This window comes from Myxine glutinosa, chromosome 7, assembly GCF_964187855.1.
Source record: "Myxine glutinosa chromosome 7, kmMyxGlut1.1, whole genome shotgun sequence".
Taxonomy (NCBI): Eukaryota; Metazoa; Chordata; class Myxini; order Myxiniformes; family Myxinidae; genus Myxine; species Myxine glutinosa.
Genome location: NC_136267.1, coordinates 142,004,316 through 142,029,805, shown reverse-complemented (window position 1 = coordinate 142,029,805; position 25,490 = coordinate 142,004,316). Strand labels below are relative to the sequence as shown.

The 25,490-nt window shown below is 46.0% G+C and overlaps 1 protein-coding gene across 2 annotated transcripts in view; it reads left to right on the top strand.

The window, feature by feature from the left end:
• The first annotated feature begins 4,831 nt into the window (after positions 1-4,831).
• The window catches only part of LOC137431696 (protein turtle homolog B), a 127,904-nt gene continuing 107,245 nt past the window's right edge, over positions 4,832-25,490 (top strand). Inside the window, exons 1-7 of one of the 2 annotated variants that reach the window (XM_068123320.2) lie at positions 4,832-4,973; positions 10,569-10,766; positions 13,973-14,119; positions 14,347-14,498; positions 15,064-15,181; positions 16,832-16,973; positions 24,420-24,565. In XM_068123320.2, coding sequence (XP_067979421.2) covers positions 4,910-4,973; positions 10,569-10,766; positions 13,973-14,119; positions 14,347-14,498; positions 15,064-15,181; positions 16,832-16,973; positions 24,420-24,565 — 967 coding nt within the window. In that variant the 5' untranslated portion in view covers positions 4,832-4,909. Of the gene's footprint in view, positions 4,974-10,568; positions 10,767-13,972; positions 14,120-14,346; positions 14,499-15,063; positions 15,182-16,831; positions 16,974-24,375; positions 24,570-25,490 lie in introns of both variants that reach the window. The other variant, XM_068123319.2, reaches the window with a different exon arrangement.

The following is a 25,490-nucleotide window of genomic DNA, read 5'->3' as shown; positions in this document are numbered from 1 at the left end:
TCCCCATTTCGTCTCCGCCTCCCTTTATTGTTTGATGTGTCCGTTTATGTTTTTTGTGTTTTATGTGCTAATGTGTGTTTAACGTGCTAGCTCTTACACGAGCCTCGATCTTGTATACAAAAAATAAATAAATAAATAAATTGCCCTCGGGGCTAGGTCATAAAAATGATGCAACCAACCTGTACACGTAGGTGAAAATAGGAAGGGCAAATAGGCCATTAGTGAGCAACCTGGGATTTTTTTTGGACATTCTATGAGCAAGATGGGAATTGTCCTGAGGCTAGCACACTTTCCAGAAACCTGGAATGCAAATCCTTAATACTGGAGCCTTCCAGGAAAGATTTAAACGGACAACAACTCAGGTGCTATTGCGGTGTCCTTACCATTGCAACGCCAGTGGGTGTTACTCGTTAAGTGTTTTTAGCGCCGCAGTTTGTTGATACTTATTTCCATGCCTGCCTTTCTTGTCTTTGCTCTGGACTTTGTTTCAAAAAAAAAAAACGTTTTAAAAACTCTGTTGTTTGTCCACTCGGTCTCCATCACATGGTGGATGGCCGTCCAATGTGTCGTGGGGTGACACCGTATCAATCCCCTGGAAGGTGGGTCATGTTGTACCCCTGTCGTGGCAGCACATCACTCACATGAGGAAAAATACTTTTAGCGTCTTGGGCAAGTTGACAAGAACTATTCATCATCGGAAGATGTATATATCTTATGACTATTGAATTATGAATATGATGAGTCGCATGTAATCGCTCCCTATGAAACCAAATTCTCATCGGTGACCGAGCTGAATGTGGGTGTGAAGGGTCTTCATGCGTGTTTCTCTTTGTTGTATTTTCAGAGATCGTTCCCAACGGCAGCATTTCTCAAAAAGTATCCCAACTTACAGGTATGACAAATGCCAACAGGTAAAGCAATAAACGCAATATGACGCAGTATAAATCCCATTGTTAAACGTTTTTTGATTGGCTAGTCTCGCAGCGTTGTTATTTAAATGAAGATTTTCAAAACAGGGAGAAAATCAAAACGTGGACTTTTGCTCTTTTAAGTGCGAAATATTTGTGAAGACTTTAATTATGTTTAAATGAGTCGTGACTTGAAAAGCAGCCTTGCTCATGGTTCAAAGTTCAAATGATGTGGAAGTGACCAAGACTAACAAAAAGCAACGACCAACTGCCACTTTGTCTTGTTATTGAAGAAGAATTGAGTGCAGGTAGAGTATGGGGTGGGAGTGGGGGGGCGGGGGGGGGGGGGAGGGGGGAGGAGGGTGGGATAGAGGGTCCCATTAGCTACTGCAATGGCTAAAAACAAGTGTTGGCGAGGTTGGGGACAGGGTCTGGTGGGGGGGGGGGGGGGTCAGGGGGGCTCATATGTCATGTATCAAGTACTGTTGGAATGACTAAAAACGGAGGGTGGGGTGGAGAGAAGGGGGTTATGTGTCATACCAAATACCATTAACTACTGAAATGACTCAAACAGAGGGGGGGGGGGGGGGCTTATGTGTCATACCATGTAGCATTAGCTACTAAAATGACTAAAAACAGGGGCGGGGGCTCATATGTCATACCAAGTACCATTAGCTACTGAAATGACTAAAAACAGGTGGTGGGGGGGGGGGGGGGAGGCTCGTATGTCATACCATGTTGCATTAGCTACTGGAATGACTTAGAACCAAGGGGAGGGGGGGGTGGGGGAGGCTCGCATGTCATACCATGTAGCATTAGCTACTGGAATGACTTAGAACAAAGGGGGGGGGGGGGAGGCTCGTATGTCATACCATGTAGCATTAGCTACTGGAATGACTTAGAACCAAGGGGAGGGGGGGGGGGGGGAGGCTCGTATGTCATACCATGTAGCATTAGCTACTGGAATGACTTAGAACAAAGGGGGGGGGGGGGGGGAGGCTCGTATGTCATACCATGTAGCATTAGCTACTGGAATGACTTAGAACAAAGGGGGGGGGGCGGGGGGAGGCTCGTATGTCATACCATGTAGCATTAGCTACTGGAATGACTTAGAACAAAGGGGGGGGGGGGGGAAGGCTCGTATGTCATACCATGTAGCATTAGCTACTGGAATGACTTAGAACAAAGGGGGGGGGGGCGGGGGGAGGCTCGTATGTCATACCATGTAGCATTAGCTACTGGAATGACTTAGAACAAAGGGGGGGGGGGGCTTGTATGCCATATAAGGAACCAATATAGCTACTGAAATGCCTAAAAACGGTTGGGGGTCACATCAAGTACCATTAACTGACTAAAATATTTCTCGGGGGTTGGAGAGACCTGACATACCAAGCTACTTTAGCTACTGCAATAACTTGAAATGGGTATACCCCCTGTTTTTCAGTTCGGCTGAAAACCTTAAAGTTGGCTGAAAAACAATACTTTGTTACAAAATCTACCAGAAGCCTAGGTTTTGCACAAATAATAAATACGTTCATGTCATTACCTTAACATTTCTTTACAATGAAGATTGAAAAGTCATTAACTCATATGTTTTGGTAAAGATCCGAACGTAATAATAAAAAAGAACATATTTCTGAACGAATATTGCCATCATATATCTGAAACCTTCATCATGAGTATTACAGATGTCAAATGTTGAGTATTATAGTTTATAGCCGGCTGTCTTGGGTCCAGTATTCTCAATCAATAAGATGTACCAAACTCCTTACAGAGCGTCGGTGCTGCTGAAGCAGATTCATGGTGATGGTTACACTTGGTGGTTTGCCATTGCCTTCCTAACAATCAATCAGGACAGAATTAGTCATTTGTTCAGGGTGCCTGCGATAACTCGCCTTCTCCATGAAGGACACTGTGAGATCTTTAACAACCACCAACAACCAATGTGAGCAGACGGACCCACAGGTTTAAGGTCCATCCGAGTGACGTCACACACATTGATGAATCACCTGCTTGCGAAACACACAAGGATGACCGTTTATAGCTGGGTCGGGATTCGAATCCAGCCTAGACAACTTAGCGTTGACAACAGCCTAGACAACAAACCGCATAACCCTAACCCTAACCCTAACCCTAACAACCCTAACCCTAACCCTAACCCTAACCCTAACCCTAACCTCTGGACTATCTTTCCAGTCCGTTGAGTATTATAGATGTGACTCAAAAAAGTTCCAGCATATGTTCAAACTTTTAAACCGCATAAAGTTTTCTAAAGATGTGACGTCATCATGCGGATTACGACCGAACGAAAGACTGCTGAGAGAGAGAGAGAGAGAGAGAGAGAGAGAGAGAGAGAGAGAGAGAGAGAGAGAGAGAGTGAGAGAGACAGAGAGACAGAAAGAAAGAGAGAGAGAGAGAGAGAAAGAAAGAAAGAAAGAAAGAAAGAAAGAAAGAAAGAGAGAGATTTTCCTCTATCAGCTGATGCAGGGAAGGTGCGAAGAAGTTGTGGTCACTCCAGTTAATTTGTTCTGTGAGTTCATTCGAAATGTGCAATTGATTTTGACTTTTGAACTGTGATTTTTCTGTTCATTCGTTTTAAATGTTTTTGAAGAAAAAAATTTTATAGAAAAAAACGTTTTTTTGACGTTATCGAAATCAATTTTAGTCTTTTTAATCAATTCTTGAGTATCTATAACAGACGTTTTCCAAAATTCTTGTATTTTTAAGGATTCCAAACAAGCCAATCAAACATTTAAGGCTCCATGATGTAGGTGGTAAAAATTCCCCAAACAGCATGTGGCCCCTCTGTGGGTCAAGCATCTAATGCCAAATAAGAATCAGGAATTTATCCATTTCATTATAATTCAATTTAAAATAACCTGGATTCTTGGTAAATAATGCCTCATATAATCTGATATGCCTGGTGAGCTGGCTTACCTGGTGAGATATGCTGGGAATTATCACAGAAACAGGTGAGCCTAAAGTGGTGACATTTTGATGTAAAACCAGATGACACATTCACCGAAAATTTTCCCCACCAGATCCATTTTGTTTCGACGTTCTCTTTAGACATACACGTGAAGGGTTGTCTATATATTACATATGCACCGTGGGGACAGTGAGCCAATACCGTCAGAGTATAATTATTGATGGTTTGAAGACAGTGAGTATAGTAGTTGTTGTTTACAGAGAGTGAACTCTTTCCTAAGACTCATATCTTTTATTGTTCCGTTTATTATAGAAAGTAAAAAGCAACGCAGAACGTGAAACGGTGGGAGTGGATGGAGGGAGGAAGAAGAAGATGTCTTTGAGTGTTCGAAGAGGAGGAGGAAGAAGAAGCGCGCGCAGTGTGGAAGGCACAGCGCTTTGCACGCGTCCCGATCCGCGGTGCCTGCACTACAGGTACAGGTACAGTGTACATTCCCACGGCAGCTCGGGTGCATTACGAAGCGGCACTCTGAATCCCATCCAGCAAATTCCTGCAAAATCCCTGAGAGCCTTTCTCGGGAGTAAAGAGCCAGGGGGCGGGGTCGAGCGAATTATAGCAGAAGAAGAAGATTAGAAGGTGGTGAAGGAGGAAAGGCAATAATTGATAGAGGAAGAAGAGGGAGGAGAGAGAGCGAGGCATCGAAGAGGTGTAAGAAAAGGAGGTCGAACATCAAATTAGTCGTGGGAAAAAGGAATGGTGGCCGGGATGTAGCGGTTTGAAGAAGAAATGTAATTGTCAGGAGGCAGAATTAAAGCGAAGAGCAAATCTGAGGAGGGGAAGAGGGGAGTGGAGGGGTTTGGGAGAAGGGAGGGGGTTAGGGGAGAAGAAAGAGGGGGAAAACGAAGTGGTGCGGAGAAGAAGGAGGGAAGAAGGTCGCAGATCTGGCTCTGCAACTGGGGAACCACGAGGAGCGGAGAAGACGGAGAGGTGGGAAGCAGAGGGAGAGGGGTGGAGGTGGAGGAGAGGAAGGTATAAAGAGAAGGAAGCGGACGGAAGAGAGAGCGCAGGACGGATGGACGCAGCGCTGGCGGCCGTCTCTCTGCTGCTCATCTCTCAAGCATCTCCGGATTCCGAGAGTAAGGATCGTGAAGCGAACTCCCGCCATTTCCGGATGCCCGTCGTCATGCCGTGTATCGATAATCGCATTGACCTTCAGTTCCCTGCTCATCTTCATGACACGGCGTCGTGTGCTTCGGTCTCACTCTCGGTCCTTCAGGACACACGGTCTTTCCTTCAGTCTCTGCAAGTGTTTAATGACTCGTCCCCTCGCCCCTCCCCTCCCGATCTCCTTTATCCGTTTTTCTTTTCGATTCTCTCCGCCAACTGCCCGTTCTTATTGGACTTTTTGTTGCCACTCAGCCGTTCCTTGATTTACTATTCTCCAAATTAGACAATCGTCCATCCTTTCCGCTCCAGCCCGCAGCGTCAGGCAACTTATTAGGCTGGACAGCGGCGTGCCGTGACGTCATTTTGCCGCAGTCATATAGATATAAATAAATATATAATGCACTCATTCTATAGGTTTTCTCGCTCTAATCTCAGCGTTGTGTGCATTCTCCGAATCTGGAATTTTCTATCATATATATATATATATATATATATATATATATATATATATATATATATATATATATATATATTAGGGTAGCAGTGGCCCTTGCTCATGCCTCAGCTCGGGCAAAGCCCATACATATGGGGTGAAATGCCATATTATGACTATATGCTGTGAGCAATCAAACAGACTACCTTCTATGATGCTCCACCAGGTGCTTTATTGTATAGAGTGTCAGGTGCTGTGGCCATCATCTCCGAAAGCTGGCTCGTATACCAAGCAGTGTGCGTTGACATTCTTGTAAAAAAAATAGTTGGAATTATTTTTGGTAAATACGAGTGGTGTATGCTTACACATTGTGTAAGCAAAACCAAACCGTGCTTAGTATGTAGGTACATAATAAATAGAAACTTTATGATTAAAGGCAAGCGTCGCTGACCTGCTAGATATCAATTTCGATTTATTTATTTTATGGACGCGTTTACTGTTTTTACGTAAATTTTCATTGAGATTTTTTTCCACAATTTACAGTTATTGTTTTAAAAAGAAATTACAATTTTGAAATGCTAGATATCGATTGAGATATATATATTTTTTACATATGCTTTTATGGCTTTTTGCTGTAAGTGATCATTTACAGACGCTTCCCGATGGTTCTGGGATTTTCCCCGGTGTACCGGCTTCGTTGTCCGTCGGCATTCCAAATTTCCGATTTCTACGACACCCGGAAGGTACTGAACATCAATATCTAATTCCCAGGTGGTCCTGACCGTTCTTGATGATATTTTGACTGACGTGCCGTGCTCTTTACAGAGTGTTGGTGCACTCCGAGTCGTTTCTTGGGAAGGGGTTTACTGGGTAGTTTGCCATTGCTTGTCTGCTCTAATTTTTTAACTCTGGTATGACTCAGATGGGGTTCGAACCACTGACCTTGCAGACTCGGAGCGGACGCTCTAACCATACATCACCGAGTCTGGTTTTTTGATGACATTATGTATGCCATCTAATGTTGCATTTACATATTACATACTAGATGCTTTACTTTACCAGATGCCACCTGATTGCTGGTTGCATCATTTTTCTGCTGCTGATGCAATGCCTCTCTATACATCTAATCCTGCATATACATATTACATACTAGATGCTTTACTTCACTTGATGCCACCCGGCTGCTGGTTGCATCATTTTTCTGCTGCTGATGCAATGCCTCTCTATACATCTAATCCTGCATATACATATTACATACTAGATGCTTTACTTCACTTGATGCCACCCGGCTGCTGGTTGCATCATTTTTCTGCTGCTGATGCAATGCCTCTCTATACATCTAATCTTGCATTTACATATTACATACTAGATGCTTTACTTCACTTGATGCCACCTGGCTGCTGGTTGCATCATTTTTCTACTGCTGATGCAATGCCTCTCTATACATCTAATCCTGCATATACATATTACATACTAGATGCTTTACTTCACTTCATGCCACCTGATTGCTGGTTGCATCATTTTTCTGCTGTTTGATGCAATGCCTCTCTATACAACCAAACCCTGCATTTACATATTACATACCAGATGCTTTACTTCACTAGATGCCACCCTGCTGCTGGTTGCATCATTTTTCTGCTGCTGATGCAATGCCTCTCTATACATCTAATCTTGCATTTACATATTACATACTCGATGCTTTACTTTACTTGATGCCACCCGGCTGCTGGTTGCATCATTTTTCTGCTGCTGATGCAATGCCTCTGTATACATGTAATCTTGCATTTACATATTACATACTAGATGCTTTACTTTACCAGATGCCACCCGGCTGCTGGTTGCATCATTTTTCTGCTGCTGATGCAATGCCTCTCTATAACCAGTTATCTGGTGCTCATTTTGCCAACCTCTGAAGGATGACAGGCTAAGTGAACCCCACTTGGCGTTAATTCAACGGGATTCGAACTCAGGAGCTTAGGATCCCGAGCCCGCTGCCCTAACCATAGGCCAAAACCAGGTGATGATGCTTTATTCATTTGTAAACTCCGTTTTGAAAATTGCGGAGAAATACTATGCTCCAGCTTCAATATATTCAAGTCCACCTTTGCCTGCGTTATTTACGCTCCAACACCCCCGAGCTCTCACATTCAACCTTCCTGCCAACACCGTTATAGGATAATTATTGAGGGTTTGTTGTTACTAGTTTCCATGGAGATACCATCTTTCCTCAGAGCTGGTTGGAGTACGTTGAGTTGACCGAGAATGCTAATGTGGTGCTCGGTGTCCTTCGTTGAACGAAGAGGGATACGTGGGTAGTCGTATGACGAGGTTTGAAATCCCAGCATGTGGCATCTGTGTTACACTGTTCCTCAGAGGTGTCACTTGACATTGATCATTAGACAGGTAGCTAAGTGAAGTGCCTCACCGAGTACCACGTTACCTTCGAGCTGACGAAGGGGATTCCTGGGACCACGTTCTCTGACGCGTCTCGCTTCACCCAGTGTTTCTCCCAAATGGTGTTCAACGATGTGTCAACAGGTTTTGCTGCTCAGGGCCTCCCATTGCAAGCATTTGCAGTCGTAAGTAGAGGACTTTTATGAAATCCAATCTAATCGATGATCACACGACTCGATGCCTCTGGGTTCAAGGAAACCTTTTTATTTTGAGATTTGTGTAAGGATGAGATTTTGATGATGCAGAGATGATTCTTGGATCCATTAAGGATGAAGGGTTATTTATTGAGGAGCTTAGTCCATGGGGATCAAAATCATTGAGTATTAAGCAGAAGGTTTGCTGAGCAATGAGAAGAGCGCCGATGATGGTACATCGATGTGCAGCGTCAGATACTGTACTTTGATGAGGAGGGTAAAAAAAACCTGCAAAACATCATAGTGTAGAGTACATCATGTGGTGCCATAGTGTAGAGTACATCATGTGGTGCCATAGTGTAGAGTACATCATGTGGTGCCACAGTGTAGAGTACATCATAATGTGGTGCTATACTGTAGAGTACATCATCATGTGGTGCCATAGTGTAGAGTGCATCATCATGTGGTGCCATAGTGTAGAGTGCATCATCATGTGGTGCCATAGTGTAGAGTGCATCATCATGTGGTGCCATAGTGTAGAGTACATCATCATGTGGTGCCATAGTGTAGAGTACATCATCATGTGGTGCCATAGTGTAGAGTGCATCATCATGTGGTGCCATAGTGTAGAGTGCATCATCATGTGGTGCCATAGTGTAAAGTGCATCATCATGTGGTGCCATAGTGTAGAGTACATCATCATGTGGTGCCATAGTGTAGAGTGCATCATCATGTGGTGCCATAGTGTAGAGTGCATCATCATGTGGTGCCATAGTGTAGAGTACATCATCATGTGGTGCCATAGTGTAGAGTACATCATCATGTGGTGCCATAGTGTAAAGTGCATCATCATGTGGTGCCATAGTGTAGAGTACATCATCATGTGGTGCCATAGTGTAGAGTGCATCATCATGTGGTGCCATAGTGTAGAGTGCATCATCATGTGGTGCCATAGTGTAGAGTGCATCATCATGTGGTGCCATAGTGTAGAGTGCATCATCATGTGGTGCCATAGTGTAGAGTGCATCATCATGTGGTGCCATAGTGTAGAGTGCATCATCATGTGGTGCCATAGTGTAGAGTACATGGTGATGTGATGCCACAGTGAAGGGTACATGGTGATGTGATGCCATAGTGTGGAGTACATGGTGATGTGATGCCATAGTGTGGAGTACATCTGGCATGTCACTATCAGTGCGATACAAAACACACTGTTCAGCCTGGCGTAGGTACGCGCTCTACCAAGTGCCGTTCTCGTTGTTCTTGTTTTGGAGTAGTGTGCTGGGCAGATAGCCTCGAGGTATGCAAACTCACCCTTGAGCTGGCTTGCCTGGGTTCATATCTCGGCCTAACTGTATACCCTCACACTAGTATAGTGGTCCACAGGCAGGGTAAGGTATCGCATGTGCACCATCCATTGGATGGGCGTTAAGCTGGACGCCCCGTCAACCCGGGACACTTGCGGACATTGATTGCCCCACGTTGTCTTTCACGAAGAGAAGGCGTGTTATCGCCTCACCCTGGAACAAATTCAAAACTCCTGCCACCTTCATTCTCATGCCAGGCCTTGGCAGCTGGTGCGTGGAAGACGGGCCAAAAAAATTGTCTGATCAACACCACAAGAAACTTCCATGAAAAAGTGAACATAAAAGTAGTTTGAGTGAGGAAACATCAAAAGTTTGTAAAGATCGTCAAATGAAAAGTGGATAGAAAGAGAAAAACATCTCTTCAACTGGAACGCCACTCAATAGAGCGCAGACTCCCGCCGTGGGTGGCCCTGCTGAGCCCCATCTTCTAATGGTAAAAAATCCGAAAAAACTTCCTGGATCCGGAATAATATCCTAAGCTTCACCAAAAACTAATCAATTCTTCCTTATCCCAAGGGCAATCATCCCACCAACTTTCATCCAAATCCGTTCAGAACTTTTCCAGATATCTTGTACACACACACACACACACACACACACACACACACACACACACACACACACACACACACACACACACACACACACACACACAATCGAATGCATTACTCCCTGGCGGGAGTAATTAGATATAACAGCGACACCTAGGGGCCATTGCCCAAGAAAGAACGATCTTACCACAGTTGTTTCCAATGACAACAACCGTGTGTGTACATGTGTGTGTGTGTGTGTGTGTGTGTGTGTGTGTGTGTATACACATGTGTGTGTGTGTGTGTGTGTGTGTGTGTGTGTGTGTGTGTGTGTGTGTGTGTGTGTGTGTGTGTGTGTGTGTGTGTGTGTGTGTACACATGTGTGTGTGTGTGTGTGTACACATGTGTGTGTGTGTGTGTACATGTGTACGTGTGTGTGTGTGTGCGTGTGTGTGTGTGTGTTATATCGTGTAACTACATCTACCGATTTGAAGATGTGGGCTAAAATAATTGAAATCTCAATGAAGAAGGGTGCCCAGGTGATGATCCGGGCAGTCAGACAATTAGTCACTCCCTCACAAATGACACATTCCCATTCATGGTTTTTGTTGCTCTTCGTAACTAAGGTGCATGTACTTGGATGCAGGGCGTGGGGCGGCTAACCTACGGCTGCCCCCGGTGTCGGTACGTGCCGGGGAATCTGCCGTGCTGGGCTGTGACTTGGGCGTAGCACGGAGCGGCCGTGCCCCACCGTACGTGATCGAATGGTACAAACAAGGAGTTCCTTTCCCACTCCTCATTCAGTTCGGCTCCTACCCGGCACGGGTGGATCCTGCATACACAGGTATTTTTTACCGTGTCCATTATCATCACCTGCCGTGTTCTCAGAAAGAGACAATGTTGTGCTTCGCGAAAACGAGTTCAGTTTGACAACAAGGTCTGCTTTGTACTGCATATCAGGTTCAAGTTGAATCACGAGCTGCAATGCGCTGTTTTACACAGTTGTGCTTGTTAAAATCACTCACGTGGCACATGACATAACATTGTTTAATTACAATGTATGAATTGCATCAATTAATATCTCGTCGTGTAAGTCCGCTGTTGCACGGGAATAAAAGGACATACAACGAGATTAATGTTTTCTTTCTGAGCTTTTGAAACCCAAAATTGATCAAATGCTTGTGGTGGAACTTGTACGTAAACCACAAGCAGGATAAGTACATTAAGAGAAATCGGGTATTTTTACATGAATTACAAGGACATTGTGAGACGATGGATAAATACAGTTAGCACAGCGATTTGAAACTGACTTCGCTCACATGATCCACATGTTCGGATTGGAATGTTTAGGCCAACCTGCGACCCGACCAGCCAAACCTGTCAGCTGATTGGCCGACTCGTAACCCTAGAGGCCAACCCGTAACCCTAGAGGCCAACCCATAACCCTAGAGGCCAACCCGTACGTAACCCTAGAGGCCAACCCGTACGTAACCCTAGAGGCCAACCCGTACGTAACCCTAGAGGCCAACCCGTACGTAACCCTAGAGGCCAACCCGTACGTAACCCTAGAGGCCAACCCGTACGTAACCCTAGAGGCCAACCCGTACGTAACCCTAGAGGCCAACCCGTACGTAACCCTAGAGGCCAACCCGTACGTAACCCTAGAGGCCAACCCGTACGTAACCCTAGAGGCCAACCCGTACGTAACCCTAGAGGCCAACCCGTACGTAACCCTAGAGGCCAACCCGTACGTAACCCTAGAGGCCAACCCGTACGTAACCCTAGAGGCCAACCCGTACGTAACCCTAGAGGCCAACCCGCACGTAACCCTAGAGGCCAACCCGCACGTAACCCTAGAGGCCAACCCGCACGTAACCCTAGAGGCCAACCCGCACGTAACCCTAGAGGCCAACCCGCACGTAACCCTAGAGGCCAACCCGCACGTAACCCTAGAGGCCAACCCGCACGTAACCCTAGAGGCCAACCCGCACGTAACCCTAGAGGCCAACCCGCACGTAACCCTAGAGGCCAACCCGCACGTAACCCTAGAGGCCAACCCGCACGTAACCCTAGAGGCCAACCCGCACGTAACCCTAGAGGCCAACCCGCACGTAACCCTAGAGGCCAACCCGCACGTAACCCTAGAGGCCAACCCGCACGTAACCCTAGAGGCCAACCCGCACGTAACCCTAGAGGCCAACCCGCACGTAACCCTAGAGGCCAACCCGCACGTAACCCTAGAGGCCAACCCGCACGTAACCCTAGAGGCCAACCCGCACGTAACCCTAGAGGCCAACCCGCACGTAACCCTAGAGGCCAACCCGCACGTAACCCTAGAGGCCAACCCGCACGTAACCCTAGAGGCCAACCCGCACGTAACCCTAGAGGCCAACCCGCACGTAACCCTAGAGGCCAACCCGCACGTAACCCTAGAGGCCAACCCGCACGTAACCCTAGAGGCCAACCCGCACGTAACCCTAGAGGCCAACCCGCACGTAACCCTAGAGGCCAACCCGCACGTAACCCTAGAGGCCAACCCGCACGTAACCCTAGAGGCCAACCCGCACGTAACCCTAGAGGCCAACCCGCACGTAACCCTAGAGGCCAACCCGCACGTAACCCTAGAGGCCAACCCGCACGTAACCCTAGAGGCCAACCCGCACGTAACCCTAGAGGCCAACCCGCACGTAACCCTAGAGGCCAACCCGCACGTAACCCTAGAGGCCAACCCGCACGTAACCCTAGAGGCCAACCCGCACGTAACCCTAGAGGCCAACCCGCACGTAACCCTAGAGGCCAACCCGCACGTAACCCTAGAGGCCAACCCGCACGTAACCCTAGAGGCCAACCCGCACGTAACCCTAGAGGCCAACCCGCACGTAACCCTAGAGGCCAACCCGCACGTAACCCTAGAGGCCAACCCGCACGTAACCCTAGAGGCCAACCCGCACGTAACCCTAGAGGCCAACCCGCACGTAACCCTAGAGGCCAACCCGCACGTAACCCTAGAGGCCAACCCGCACGTAACCCTAGAGGCCAACCCGCACGTAACCCTAGAGGCCAACCCGCACGTAACCCTAGAGGCCAACCCGCACGTAACCCTAGAGGCCAACCCGCACGTAACCCTAGAGGCCAACCCGCACGTAACCCTAGAGGCCAACCCGCACGTAACCCTAGAGGCCAACCCGCACGTAACCCTAGAGGCCAACCCGCACGTAACCCTAGAGGCCAACCCGCACGTAACCCTAGAGGCCAACCCGCACGTAACCCTAGAGGCCAACCCGTACGTAACCCTAGAGGCCAACTCGTACCCCTACAGAGCAACCCAAAACCCTATCGAGCAACCCAAAACCCTATCGAGCAACCCAAAACCCTACAGGCCAACCCGTAACCCTACCGAGCAACCTAGATTACTTGTAAATTCACTATTGTATGCACATTTGGGTTTTTTTTAAACCTCTAATTAAGGTAAATCGGTGCTTTTACAAAATGGGAGCTGTGGCCTGGTAATGGGTCACCTACATTATATTTTCGTAAGGGTGAAGGGAAAGGGAGGAATTTACAATTTTTGCATACTTGGCATAAAACTGGGCCCAAATCAAAGGTTTCCTCTTCTAATTCAAAGGCTTAATTTGTACGAATATTAAATGATGATCGTTCCAATCCTAAACAGCAAGTAAAATTGATACACTGTAAAATGAAAAACAATAATGTCCCATGCAAGGAAGGTGCGAGTACTCATGTGGCGTAAATTTCACAAATAACTTTCAGTGCCATAACGCCAATTATCGAGTTGTTTGGCTGGTGGAACATGCATTCAATGTGACATGGGTGAGAATAGTTCAGAATATCACAAACTGAGAGGTCAGAAGAAGTACAAAAAGTTATTGCTTAACCAAAATAATTATATATAGTACTCCCTCTCTGTGAATGGAGGTTATTATATGTAGTTAGTTATTTATTAGGTCAAAATATTATTTTGGTGCAGAATTTACCCCTGTTGTAGTTGATGACCAAAGTTTGCTCTTTCCCTATCTCTCACGATCCAAGGGCGGGCAAGTCTTGTGCAGGCAGCTTCCCTGCATATGCGAGACATACAGGCTGAGGACAGCGGTTGGTACGAGTGTCGAGTCCTATTCTTAGATCGAGACTACGACCCCAGTGCTAATGGGACCTGGGCCTACCTCTCTGTAACTGGTATACTTCTTCAGCAACCAACTTACCTGCCCTCTCATTCAGCGAAATAGGCAAGGCATATATTGCCTGTGACCTGGCTTAGTGTCTGATTTAGTGCTTTTGCAGAACACAAATGCTCCTCCCTCATTTATCAATATGGGGTACAGTGGCATTCAGAGCATGGCAGTTGCATTGAGGTCATAACAGTGGTATTCTGGGCCTGGCTTTTAAGGTGGTTTTTTCTGCAGCACCACCTCGCTTCCGACATACACCAGCACCTTATGTGGAGGCAAGACAAGGAGCTAATGTTGCCCTTTACTGCTCTGCTGTGGGGGAACCGGAGCCACGTGTAGCATGGAAAAAGAATGGGGATCCACTTCAAGCAAGCCTCCGCTACCAGGTGAGGAATCCGATAAGAATATATTTTCTTTTGTTGTAGTTCCTTTTTTTTCTTCTTTTTTTTCTTTTTTTAAATAAAAGTGCCATTCTTCGGTGTTGGTGCACTTCACCATATATCCCATTCCCTCAGACCTTGCCCCAGATACATTTCACTTTTGCACAATTTCTGCACCATTCTTTATGTAAATTGTTGCTTTGTTATTTCTCAGTTTTATGTCATGTTTGACCAGTTTTAATAAGCAGTAATAATATATCAGCCTTCCTCTCTTTAAGCCTGGTGTTGGTTTAATAGTTAAGGTGGCTGGATTAATATCTCAGGGTCTTGAGTTTGAGCCCCTGTCATGCTGTTGATTAACACCAAGTGGGTTGACTCAACCAGTCATCCTTCCGAGGTCGGCAAAATGAGCACCAGCCTTCTGGGACGAATGAGCCATTCGGGTATCCTGCAACAGAGTAGCAACCTGTCCAGGATTGTACCCACTGGCCGAGATAGCTGCTTCGGCAGCCCTATGTGTCTGAAGATGCAAAAGGAGTGGTCTTCTCTTTTTCCCCTCTTGCTCCTGCAGCTGGAAAATGGCCGCCTGGTTATTGTGGGAGCTCAACGGAATGACAGCGGGATCTATGCGTGCTGGGCCTCATCTGTGCACGGGGAGGTGGTGCATGTGACACGGCTTCTGGTCCAAGGTTCGTCTTTTTCCTCACCAGGTGTTAGCCTTTGTTGAGTTTGTGCCTCATTAAATGTGTCTGAGCATCCCTCAAGGTCAGTTGCAAAAGGAACTAGAAAGCATCCCAAAATGCAAAGCCCATCCACATCTGCTTTGTACTAAAACTAAACTTGATGAAAACAACAGCTCAAAAAAAAAGTTTAAAAAACGTTGTCCATATTCTCATAATAAAGGTTTGTTAAAAAGTTGATGACAAAGGTTCAAATCGTTAAAAAGTTATATGTTGGACAACACACACACACACACACACACAACTGCAAAACACCATCTCCTGCTGTGCAGGTGAAGAGCTAATTAAATGCGTTTTTATATAAGAAAGAGCAAGAGTTTAAAAACTAACCAACTCACCAGCTTGCAAAGTTATAAGCCTTCACAGATTCTCAATATAATTATGGTTGAGATTGTGTCATACCAGAAATTTCTTAAAATTGTTGCCGCAAGGACTAAACCTTTTAATTTACATTATACCTGGTGTTGAAATTTCTTTCATGGGATTTATAAACACAAGTAGCAATCAGTTGTTTGTGAAGAGGACACGTGGATCCTGACTGACATTGTTTTTACATTATAGACAATTCTTTAACGAATACACTTCTTGACCATGTTTGGTGTTTCCTTCACCGCATAAACACTTTCCATTTTTTTGAGGTTCAAACTAGAGTTGTGAGCGATGTTAAAAAATAAAATAAAACGAAAACGCACCCATGTCTGAAGGAAGTGATTCAGTTTGGCATTTTAAATAAGAAATAGGCAAAGCCTAGAAACAAATGAAACCCTTTAGAATACCCCTTTAGAACCCACTATAATTACCCTTTAGAACCCACTAGAATTACCCTTTATAACCCATTATAATTACCCTTTCGAACCCATTAGAATTGCCCTTCAGAACGCATTAGAATTACCCTTTGGAACCCATCGGAATTGCTCTTTAGAACTTATCGGAATTGCTCTTTGAATTTCTCTTTAGAACCCATCAGAATTGTTCTTTAGAACCCATTGCTCATTAGAACCCATCGGAATTGCTCTTTAGAACACATCAGAATTGCCCATTAGAATCCTTTAGGATTACCCTTTAGAATCCTTTAGCATTAATATGGTGAAATATGTTGTAATGTCTCGAGCTGAGTGAAGAGACAATCCGAGCGAAGGGACGACCTTGAGGGAGTTGTATGTAAACTGTGTCCATTTGGTGCGTGATCGGGTGGCATTCTGTATCCCAGCGCTGTAGACTACTGAGATTTAACAGGTGCGTAATGCCTGCTTGCAGGAAACTAGAAGGAGATGTATGTTTGATTGCCTTCTTTATGGAACTAACAATCTGCATTCTTGTGTTTTAGGAATGGGTAGAGAAATAGTTCAATAAAGCCTCATTTCTTGAAAGAGGTCTGAGTTTGATTTCACAACAATTACCATTTAGTGTTACCCTTTAGAACCCTCTAGAATTACACTTTAGAACCATGTAGAATTAAACATGGTGGGTTAGAAAGGTTCTTCTTCATTTTTGAGGGTTGGATAGAATGGAAGAACATTGTGGCCTCACCCCTTAAAAATTGGCTTGATGTAAGTTGGAGAGACTCTGTTAAGTGAAACGTATTATGTCTCTCTGCAGGACCCCCAGTCATCGTGCTGCCCCCCAGGAATGTGACTGTCAATGCTTCCCAGCATGCATTGTTTTCTTGCCGTGCAGAAGCCTACCCCAGCAATATAAGTTACAGTTGGTTCTATGGTGGCACCAATGTGCACAGTCTGCGGTAAGGTCGAACAGCCATGTTGGCATGATTTCACTTTCGTATCGTTGACACTGTATATCTCACACATACCTCATACCTCATTCTGCATTCTGTATTTTGATTCACTTGCAGCGCTTTCTGTATTCATTCTGAATTTCTGTCATCTTCACCAACTGCACCAAACATACATGATTCCCCTGCTGATAGGGTAGCTCAGAGGTAGTGTGTTTGTCTCCAGGTTGTTTGTCTTGCCTTTGTTTCCAAATGGAATATAATGTGTTTATAAACTATTACTCTGGTTTTAGGCAAGCATAGAGTTGCACTAAAAGTACTTGTTGTAAGAATCAGATTTACAACATTGTCTCGAATAGTGAGTTTAATTCAGAATCGATCTCTAGCAATACCTGTAAGAAACCAACAAGCCACATATCAGTATTCAGTAATCATAAAAGTAAGTAATGGATTTGCAATTAGTGCAAGCAAGCTTAGAACCATGAGTAACACACACCATCTGAGTATGCACTACATCACACAGAATAAATGTCGCAGGAATAATCGGAGCGTTGTCCAGTCCGAATTCTTATAGGAGCCCCTCAGTGGACAGAGTCGGCATAACACCTGGGTTCAACTTAGACACAATTTCATTACATTCTCCCCGCCGTTAAAACTACACTACCCCTAGTGGTGGAAGTCAAGCTAGCAAGTCATAGCAGCATAGAAACATTAGTTAGCAGCAGAGTAATATCAGGTAGCAGCAGTCCATGTCAGTCAGTCCAGCCATAGCGGTCGGGGCGGCGAATTTCTCTCCCGGCGCTTGTCCGATAGGCACCAGGTGCCACATCCCCGAGATCGAAATCTCCCGCATTGGAATGATCACCTAACTCGGGTGACGGCGGTGGCCCCACAAAGCCATCCGGATCGGGCGCATCTGGCGGTGGGATAGCCGGTAGATTCTCCATTGTCAGATTAACCGTGCCGTAGTCCGGCTCAACAGTATCCCCGCATGGGGCAAGATGACGTACCGAGATGGTAGACACGTCCATTCGGCATCAGCACTCGAGCGTGCTCTGGGTTGGCTTGGAGAATACGAACCTTGTCGACAAGGGGTTCGTACTTACTCGAGCGAACCGCGCATTTGAGGAAAGCTGGTACGGGCCCAGCCAGCCAGCCCGGCAAAGGACGGCCACCTACAGAACGACGTGAAAAACGAAACATACGGTCGTGGGGAGTTGATTAGTAGCGGTGCACAGTAAAGTCCTGATCAAGCTGAGCATGGTGGGTACCACCCAGGTCCATCGGTCCAACCCTAGACCGTTAGACCGAAGGGTCAGAGCAATGGCTTTCCAAATAATGCCATTAAAGCGTTCCACCTGTCCGTTCGCCTGGGGCCTATACGGAGTAGTATAGCTAGAAGCGATATTCCGCTGGAGAAAGAATGCCCTCACATCCTGGGACAAGAACACTGCTCCATGATCAGTATGGACATAGGCCAGGTTCCCAAACATAGAAAACAACTCCCGCAGACACCAGATAACTGTGGCAGCGGTCATATCGCCGCACGGGAAAGCAAAGGGAAATCTGGAGAACTCATCAACTATCATGAGAAGATAACGAGAACTGCCCGAAGCCAGTATGCCCGGACAAGACGGTAGATACGAAGGCGGCAGGGCCCCTTTGAAGTCCATAGCCAAACGCTCCCACGGCTGAGTGGCCTGGACCAGCGTACCCATCAGAGGTTTGTAGAAGCGAGGTTTGAGTTCAGCGCAAACGGAACAAGTGCGACATAGCCGACGAATATCCTCAATCGAATAGGGTAAATTACGACTGTGCACATAATGAGCTAAACGCGTCACTCCGGGATGACACAATTTGTCATGAAGGATGCGCAGATCCTCAAAAGAGGTGAGGCTTGTACACACCGGTGGCCGTGATAATGCATCCGCTACGAGGTTATCCCACCCCGGGCGATACTTGATAGTGTAACAAAAATCGGCCAACTAAATTCTCCAGCGAGTGATTTTCTCATTCTTAATGCGTTGAGCATGGCGCGTGTCATACATAAAGGCAACACTCAGTTGATCCGTGATGATCTGAAAACATCTGCCAAGCAAATATGGCTGCCAGTGCCTGATCGACTCGATGATGGCGTACGCCTCCTTTTCGACAGACGAGTGTCAGTGTTCCGCCGAGGAGAGAGTCCTTGAAAAGAAGGCCACAGGTCGCTCCCCTTGGGAGAGTGTAGCAGCTATCGTGTGATCCGATGCATTGCTTTCCAAAACAAAGGACTTGTTTTCGTCAATCGTTGACACAGCGGCGCCAGCTATGTCGGACTTCAGGCCATGGAAAGCAGCCTTAGTTGCGTGAGCCATGGGGAACTCTTTGAAATCCACAAGTGGACGAAGCTTCTCAGAGAAATTTTGTACCCATTTAGAGTAATGAGCAAAAAGCCCGAGAGCACGCTTCAAAGAAGCACGGTCGAGGGGCGGGGCCATGTCGAGCAAGGGTCGCAGTCGCTCCTTGTCCGGAGTGATAACGCCGTGGGTCACGGTGCACCCCAGGAGATCTATCGTTCGAGCGGAATAGCGACATTTATCCTCGTTCATAGTCAGTCGATACTTGTGCGCAACCTCGAGGAAGCGCTTCAGATTTGCATCATGATGGGCTTTGTCGTACACGCAAACTGTGAGATTATCCAGATAAACGAAGACATCGGTTAAGCTCTCCTTAGCAATGAGGTCGTCCATGGCCCTTTGGAAGCAGGACCCCATTTGTGACCCCGTAAGGTAGACGGGTGAACTGGTACAACCTTTGTCCGGATTCAAACCCAGTGTAGATGTGATCGGCCTCGGAGATTGGAATCTGATGATACGAAGATCTAAAGTACTGTAGACCGAGTACTGTGCCACCTGTCGTACCAGAGAATCCATTCCCGGGAGTGGGTAGGCGTCCAATTGTGTAAACCGATTTATCGTCTGCGAGTAGTCGATTACCATGCGTATACGGTGCGTGGCGGTCTGCACGACCAAAACTTGGGCCCTCCAAGGCGATCGACTAGGTTCGATTATACCCTCCTTTAATAGTCGCGCCGTCTCCTCCGCAATGAATTGCGTGTCAGCCCGGGAATAGCGTCGCGATTTAATGGCACCCGGTGTACAGTCAGTAGTCATATTGGGGTACAGCGACAGTGGTTCAATTTCCATTCCTGCAAGAGCACACACAGCATGAGTATCAGCACCACCAAATTCCATTTCCAATCGCCCATGCCGTCGGAGAAAATCATGTCCCAGCAACACTTCCGCACATAACGCTGGTAAGACCATTAAATGCACATACGGAAACATGCGACCATTAATCACAAGCTTTAGTCAGCATTTTCCTCGAGTGCGGAGCCATAGCCCTTGGGATGCCATGAAGATTCGACGTGTTGTCCCGAGAATCGGCCACCCATGCTTTTGAACGAGTCGTAAATCAACATAGCTATCTGTCGATCCCGTGTCGATTAAGGCATTTGCATGTTGCCCCGCAATCATTAGTGGAATAACCGCGCTGGACAAGCCAGGTGGTCCTGCAGTCATCGAGAGGGGGCGCTCGAGCCACGCGTGTGGAGCCGACGCCAGATAGCATCTTTCATGAAGTCAAAGCCGAACGTGGGTCGGTCGAGCCGTCGATAGGAGGCGCTCGAGCCACGCGTGTGGAGCCGACGCCAGCTCGTGTCCTCCGTGAGGGCAAAGCCGAACGTGGGTCGGTCAAGCCGTCGATAGGTGGCGCTTGAGCCACGGGTGTGGATCTGATGCCAGCTTGCGTCGATCGTGCCAAAGCCGGATGTGGGCTGGGCGACGAAAGAATTCCAGTCAAGGACGGGTGGGCCGCGAACAGGCGTGATCGCGCCACTTGTTTTGGCGGGCGGCTCGTTCACAGTCAAGGTCGCGCGCGCAGCACGGGGCCCGCGTGGAGGGGCGATCCCAATCAAGGCCGCGCGTGGCGCCGGTCATGGTTCGGGCGGAGAGAGGATCACATTCAAAGTCGAGCGAGGTCGCCGGCCCCGTGACGAGCGACAAACCTTTGCAAAATGACCCTTTCGAGAACACGAATGACATTTCGCGTCTCTAGCCGGACAAACTCACCTTAAATGGTTCCGGTTCCCGCAGAAAAAGCACCTAGCGTTATTTCTGGCTGAGGGAGCGGCCACGGCGGCGGCTGTCACACTCAGGTCGAAATACTCGAGAGTGTCTGTTGTCCCCGATTCCGGCGGAGGGGCAGCATCCGCGTGCTCCGCGGTAGCTCTCTCCGGTCATGTCGTGCCGGTTAAACCTGCAGTGACGTACGGTCGGTCGTACCGCAAATGTAACATGCATAGAGTTGCACTAAAAGTACTTGTTGTAAGAATCAGATTTACAACATTGTCTCGAATAGTGAGTTTAATTCAGAATCGATCTCTAGCAATACCTGTAAGAAACCAACAAGCCACATATCAGTATTCAGTAATCATAAAAGTAAGTAATGGATTTGCAATTAGTGCAAGCAAGCTTAGAACCATGAGTAACACACACCATCTGAGCATGCACTACATCACACAGAATAAATGTCACAGGAATAATCGGAGCGTTGTCCAGTCCGAATTCTTATAGGAGCCCCTCAGTGGACAGAGTCGGCATAACACCTGGGTTCAACTTAGACACAATTTCATTACAGTACTCAAATAAAGTATGCTGTGCATGTGGTTGGGTTAAGCTGGCCGTTTCATGTGCCAGAACTTGCCACCAAACTTGATTCCATCATATGTTATAAAAGAGTTTGCCAATTTGTATCAATACCTTGGTCAAATACCAAATTCCTACCCCTGCAAATCCACTGACATGGCAATGGGAAACTATCCAGTGTATTTCTTGCTCATTAACATATTTTTGCAAATGTTGAGGCTCATGAAATGCTCAAGCAACAAAGGGTGTTGAGGAAACATACCAACGTTGGATAAGAGGGTAAAACAATCAGGCAATTTGAATACAAAGAAGCACCATAATCAATGTTAAAGAGGTCCTTCATAGGTCCTGATTTAGATCTAAGTGAGGCCAAAAAGGAAGAATGCGGCTGGGCAGATGTAAAGTTAGTTTTACAGTTGTAGAATAAAAGGGTCACAAATGAGTGAACATGAGTGTGCAGTTTGAACTTAGCAGATGTTGGTAGGTTCTGAGGAGATGGAGAAAAGTAGAAAGCAGAAGTCTCAAATTTGAGAAAATGAGGATTGGTAGAAGATTAAGCAACCACCTACCTCAGTAAAAGAGTATTACGGATTTTGATTTTTCCTCTTGGTTGAGGGTATTCATTAGGATAACACTATCTATATCTAGCTGTCAATCTATCTGTATCTCTATCTATCTCCCAATGTATTTATCTGTCATTCACTAGACTCTGTGGTGTAATGGTTAGACCATCCACTCTGAAAAAAAAAAAGGGTTTTGTCTTCTCAGCGAATAGTAGAGAAGTGATTATAAATATGGTACTTCCTGCCAATAAGTGACAATTCTTACTTTACTAGTATAAAGCCCGTCAAAAATGAAGGGTTGGAACAGTTTTTGAGGGTACAGCCACGTGAGCATGCGAAAATCTGAAGTCTGGGCCGAGTGTCAGGTGTGCTTGTATCATCTTTATTTATTAGACATCCTACAGACGTAAATGAACACTCGATTTACTCTGCGCATATTGCACATCACATGCATGCAGCAAATTTCACCTCCCTGTGTCTTGTATGTATTTATTGTGATTAATAAAATACCGTTTCTGTACACCGACCTTAAGGCTCAGTTTGCAAGCATCTACGTTTGCAAGCCTTGAGGCAAGCTCAGTTTGCAAACCTTGAGGCTCAACGATTCCAATGTAAGAGGCATAATTACTCTTCCTTTGGGTCTTTGGAGTTCTTGGGGTCTTTTGTGTCATTGGGCTATTTTGTGTCCTTGGGGTCTTTTGTGTCCTCTGGGACATTTGGGTCCTCATGGTCTTTTGGATCTTCAGGGTCTTTTGGGTCTCCAGCATTTTTGTGTATTTTGGGTCTTCTGGTTCATCGGCGTCTTTTGGGTCCTCTAGTTTTTTTGAGTCATTTGAGTATTTTGGGTCCACAATCTGGATCTTTGGGGTAGTTTGGGTCTTTGGGGTCCACTGGGTCCTCAGGGTCTTTAAGGTTATTTAAGGGTCTTTTTGTTTTTTTGGATTGTTTGGGTCTTTCGGGTCTTTCAGCGTTTTTGGGGTATTTTGGGTCTTCGGGGTCTTTTCGGTCTTCTGGGTCTTTTCGATCTTTTCAGTCTGTGGGGTTTTTGGATCTTCAGGCTCTTTAAAAGTCTTTGGGGATATTTTGGGTATTTTGGGTCTTCGTGGTCTTTTGGGTCTTCATGGTCTTTTGGGTTTGTGTGGTCTTTTGGGTCTTGGGGTATTTGGGGTTTTCAGGGTCTTTTCAGTCTTTTAAGTCTTGTGGGTCCTTGGGGTCTTTAGGGTATTTTGGGTTTTCAGTGTATTTAAGGGTCTTTGGGGTCTTCAGGGTATTTGGGGTATTTTGGGTGTTTAGTGGTCTTTTAAGGGTTTTGGCATATTTTGGGTATTCGGGGTCTTTTGGGTGTTTAATGGTCTTTAAGGGTCTTTGGGGTATTTTTGAATCTTCGGGAACTTTTGGGTCTTTAAGGGTCTTTGGGATATTTTGGGTCTTTGTGGTATTTTGGGTCTTTGGGGTATTTTGGGTGTTTGGGGTCCATTGGGTCTTCAGGGTCTTCGGGGTCATTGGTGTCTTTTAGGTCTTTTAATCGGTGGACACACAGTTGTGTTCAAAGATTGCCCATTAAACCCCCCCCACTTAAATCCCTCCTAAAGCACTACTCAAAGCCTTTAAAACCTAGCCTTATGAAGGGGAACACACACACACACACACACACACACACACACACACACACACACACACACACACACACACACACACACACATAGACACACACGGTTTTATATGGTAGATAATATAATTGTGCTCATTATTTGAGAAAGGAACGAGCGGATGCATTCGTTATTTTTATCCTGGCTGTCGTCTTAACACCCAAAGTTTTATTTCAGGCAAAAGTTCTGCGAATGTCTGACATTCAAGGAAGAACTAATGCTTTTTATATTATAATATGTAATTTTTCATTACTTTATGTTTAGTTTTGTGCCAGAGCTGACAATTAGTGAATTGCTCTCGAGTCATATCGAGTCATGATTTTTGTGGCTTAAAACCTAATTTGTAACTCACCTACTCTTGATTTGAAATAGCTCATTTAAAGTCGAGCCATAAATGGTGTCACTTGAATGAATCATATTAGTGAACTGAGGTGACTTAGGCTCAATGAGTGAAGTGACATTTGAGATTCGATACCTGATCTGACTATCCCGTCAACCTGCTGCACCGCAGCATGTTATGTTGGTGGTGTTGTACCATGCCGTTCCCCCGTGCAGTACCTTGGAGGGCAGGGTTCGGGTGCTGTTGGATGGAAGCCTTCTGCTTTATCGTACTGGCCCAGATGATGCAGGCACATACCGCTGTCTGGCAACCAACGGGCTCGGCCGCCCAGCCACTGCCACAGCGAAGCTTACAGTGCTCTGTAGGTCTGCGCCTCAACCTCTCACCTTCCCTGCTGCACCACACCTGACTTCTCCCAAACATAGGGTTTACAACTTGAACTGTGTGGCTGCCATCTGCTTCATTTTGAGATATTAAATTAACTACATTATATTTTTGTGAAGAGCAATGGCCTTAGAGATGAATTTATTCAAAATAATAGCAAAGCAAAATGTAATTAAGAAATAAATAAGTAAATATAAAATAATGTTGCTATTATTTAAGTGAAATCTGTCTTAAAATGTTCCTGTTACCAAGACTCTCTACACTTAATACTGCTGTGTCTGTTTGCCACAATGTCTGCTGTCCACCTGCTGTCTACTCAATTTTTAGATATAGTTTGCAGGCAAATGTTGAGTTTCATCACTGCTCTTTCTTATGTATAGATATCAAGGCTCATGGGAGAGACTGGAGCATTGGATCAAAATACAAAATGGGGCAAACAGGAAAATCGGGGTTCATCACAGCACGATGAGAGGAAAATTGGAGGTAATCGGTGAGGACAAGGTCTCAACGGGTATAGTCAAGTTCAGTAGTAGAAATGGGAGAGACCATGCGGTAGTGGTAGGAAGCAGACCTGACATACTGTAGGGAAGAGCTCTCAACAATAGATTCAGGAAGCTCATTTGACAGGCAAGAAAATAAGGATATGAAAGAAATGGAGGAGAGTAATGAGTTTAGATTTGAGAAGGATTCCATTTTAAGGGTATCTGCCATGGCTTCTGTGATCTGGAGGGGTATGGGCAGAGGCGAGAGGGCAGGAGGAGCGTGGCCAGAATAGAGCTAGTAAAGAAACTGCAAGGCCACCAACTTGCCTACAGTGGGCAAGTAATATACCCTGTGATTTAGCGTCCTGATGAGAAATTCCAATGATACAGGGCCTTAGATTCCAGTACTTAAAAGGGGTC